At 68.5% G+C, this 3,243-nt stretch overlaps 1 protein-coding gene across 1 annotated transcript; it reads right to left on the minus strand.

Moving 5' to 3' along the window:
- Positions 1-90: 90 nt before the first annotated feature.
- On the minus strand, positions 91-2,929 carry LOC124225703 (basic salivary proline-rich protein 4-like). Its single transcript, XM_046638334.1, has 4 exons — positions 2,741-2,929; positions 2,507-2,636; positions 2,103-2,366; positions 91-230 (listed from the first exon to the last, which is right to left on the minus strand). Exons 1-4 carry the CDS (start codon positions 2,927-2,929, stop codon positions 91-93), a joined length of 723 nt encoding a protein of 240 aa, XP_046494290.1.
- Positions 2,930-3,243: the final 314 nt, after the last annotated feature.

The raw sequence follows: 3,243 nt of genomic DNA on the forward strand, positions 1-3,243 counted from the left end.
CCCCGCCCCCGCGCCGCGTCGGCCAATCCCAGGCCCCAGGTGCCGCGGCCGCGCCTCATATTCATGAGTCAGGGGCGGGGCTTGTGCCGATCACGCCCCCTCCCTCGCGCTTGGGCGCCGGGCACGGGGATTGGCGGGGACGCGCATGGTCCGCAGACCCCGGCCCGTGCGCGGGGGGCGTGGCCGAGGCGCGGCGGGGCTGACCCACTTCCGCTTGCCCGCCCCTTGGCCTGCGGCGGGGAACAAAGGGGTCGACGGCAGCGGTTGCCAGGGGCCTGGACCTCGTGGGGGCCCCCGGTGTCACTGGACTCCCGACCTTTGCTGTGCTCCAAGCGATTGCCGGCATAACGACCTCACGCAGCTCCCCACCCACCCGACCCCAGCTGTCAGACGCCCCAAATTCATCTGAACCTTGACCTCAGTCATGATAGACCTGCCAACATACACGACACTCCAGAGCTGCCAAGACCCCAACGCTCCTGAGTACACTACCTCACGCGATCGAACGACCACACCGCCCACCCAAACCCCAACAGTGAGATGCCCTCACGTACGTGGACCCCCATATTGGCCACGATCTCAATTCTTCCCACTTCCCAACTTTGGGGCACCCCAACTTCACCCAAACCCGAACCCACACCCACACCTAACTCCCACCCCAACTCTGACTGCACCCCGCCTGGTGCGGCGCCCACACCCCAACACTCACCCCGCCAGACACTTTTGGGCATCCTGCTCTAGGCCACAGACTGACCCCCTACCTGGGCTCCCCAGCTCACCGCTTGGCCCAGCCCTCCAGTCCCCACTGCACACCCATGTTCAGCGCGGCCTTCGGGCTCCCCGCCCCTAAGCGCTCCAGCCCCCTCCAGTACCTAGTTCTGCACCCCCAGAACCCACTCACTCCCCAGGGGGCCCGGGCCCGCTCTGCTCCTCCCCTGTATCCTTTTCCTGTCTAGGGGATCCCAAGACCTCTGCTACCGGGAGAACCTTTGCAGAGATCCTCATCCCCACGGCTGCTCCTGGGAGACCCCCAAGGCCACCTTATGGGAGTCCCTCTTGTGGCCACCACTTGCCCCCTGCCCAGCCCATGCTGCTTCCCCTGGCTTGGAAGAAGCTGCTGGGGACGCTTGCCTGCTCAGAACAGAGGCCCAAGCTATAGCCCTGCCCCAGAAAGTCTTCAGAAGACAGACCCTCTGCAGAAGAAGCGTGGCGTTTGAGAACAGACCCCTCTCCAACCCCCCACTTTGCTACCCACCCCAGAGACGTCCCAGCCCCACTACAGGCCTCGGACTCGCTCCCACCCTCAGGTGGGGCTAGGCTGATGCAGCAGAGGATGTGGGGAGGGACAAGGTCGCTAGGACCCCTCCTCGGCTCAGGGACCCCTTCCCCCAGGCAGCGCTCATGACTCATGACTGCCTCCTCTGCACCTCGCCCCCCCACGCCGCGGCCCCCCCCATGCAGCTCCCCGTCAGCAGCAGCCTGCTGCTGCGTCAGCCACTCACGCAGGGTGGTTATTAAAAGGAGCAGAGAGAGACGTCGGCGCTCAGCTCCCCCTCCCGCCGGCCGCCCATGGGGGCGCCTGGGGCCCGGCGTGCCCAGCCCAGCAGCAATGCCCGCGCGCCCTCTCTGATCTGCTCTCCCAGCCAAGTCAGGTCGCCGGCTCCTTGTCCCAGCCCAGGCCAGGGGGCCCTACAGCCGTGCCGGCCCCGATCCGATCCCTGTCTGGCCCCCGCCCCGCCCCCGCTGTTCTGTGGTTCTGAGTCTGCCTTCTCCTGGTTTTGTGAAGTGCCCTGGTTCGTTCATTCATTCATTCATTCATCCCGCCAGCACACATTCATTAAGCGTTTACTACGAGAGCCAGTTGCAGGGTACCAGGCTCCGCGTTGCAACCACGACTGTCCTGGGTTCCCATCACGGAGCGGGCCCCATACCTGTGCCTACCTGTCGCCAGGTGCGCTTGCACCGGCATTGCGTGGGAACTATGTGCTTGCGTCTCAGGTGTGTCACCCGTCCCCGTACCTGTGTTTCCGCGGGTCCCTGTGACTCAGTGTGTAACCAGGGCCGTGCGTCCCCTTGGGGCGCTCTCAGGGGGCTGGGACCACCTTCGTCCCGGCCGCGGCCGCTGCGCCGCGCTCTCCCCGCCGACACGAGGGGGCGCTGCGACCTCGCTGTCAGCGTGGCCGGGGGCTCCAGATCCCGCCCCGCGGTGCAGCAGCCGGCCGCGGGCCCCAGCGTGCGGAGGGGTCCCTGGCCCGCCCCCGCGCCTCTGCTGCAGCGCCGCGGAGGTGGCGGGGGAGGCGGGGGCTCAAAATAGCTGCGGGCGGGGGCGAGGCTGCTATTTGCGGACGGGACGCGGTGCTCGCTGCCTGCCCGGCGGGGGCCGAGATTAGGCCGGGAGGTCCCGCGTGGGCGCATTCACAAGTCGCCGCTCCCCAGGCAGCCGCCAGGGCGGAGGGGGCGCCCGCCTCCTGGACCCCCACCCCAGCAGCCCATCCCCACCCCGCACCGGGCGCCCCGCCCCCCCGCGCCGGCGTCGCCATGGAGACGGGGGCGGGGCCGCCTCGCTCCCGCACCGCCCCCTCCGCCCTCCCCGCGGGGCCGGGCCCGCCGGACGCCGGGTCCTCTCCCGACCCCGGCTAATGACCGGGCGGGAGGCGGTAATGAGCGTCTGGGCCCAGGCCGGGCGTGGCCGGGATGAAAGGCGCGTGTGTAGGGGGGGACCCCGGGGCCGCGTAATTACCGTCCCCTCCCGGCCGGCCAGGCGGGGGCCGGGACGGTGCACCTGGCGGCCGCCCGGCGGGGGCGCGGAAGTGGGACCGCCCTGCAGAGACTCCAGCCGGCTCGCCTCGCCCAGATCCGCGGGGCCCGGAGCCAGGGTGGGGGAAGCGGAGACCAGATATGTGTGCGCGTTGCCAGGTGTGGTGCGCATGTGTGCCCCTGGGCAGGGGACTCGTGGGTACAGAGACGGAGAAACAAGGATTCCAGGGGACACGTGCTTGTGTGGACACGAAAATGGGGCTGTGTGCATGTGTGCACGGGTGTGTATGGAACTCACACGGATGTGTGTGTGCACGTGCCTGTGCACACATGGAGACGTGTTTGCATGGCGCTCCACGTGCAGGAGCACGGGAGGTTGTGCGCGGACCCCAGAGTGTGTGCATCATTGGGACGAGAATGTGGGATCAGCCGGGGACAGGGCTGGGTGTGCGTGACTCCGGTGGGCCGGGACATACAGAGCATATG

The sequence above is a fragment of the Equus quagga genome, chromosome 14, assembly GCF_021613505.1.
Source record: "Equus quagga isolate Etosha38 chromosome 14, UCLA_HA_Equagga_1.0, whole genome shotgun sequence".
Taxonomy (NCBI): Eukaryota; Metazoa; Chordata; class Mammalia; order Perissodactyla; family Equidae; genus Equus; species Equus quagga.

Bases quoted from the DNA above. Each gene is read 5' to 3' on its own strand.
- LOC124225703 (XM_046638334.1), bottom strand. From the start codon at position 2,929: ATGCGCACCACACCTGGCAACGCGCACACATATCTGGTCTCCGCTTCC. The intron at 2,367-2,506 runs GTGCGGGGTGGG...CCCGCCGGGCAG, and splicing joins GCGGGGGGGCGGGGCGCCCG to GCAGCGAGCACCGCGTCCCG. The intron at 231-2,102 runs GTGGTCCCAGCC...TCCCCGCCGCAG, and splicing joins CGGCCGCGGCCGGGACGAAG to GCCAAGGGGCGGGCAAGCGG.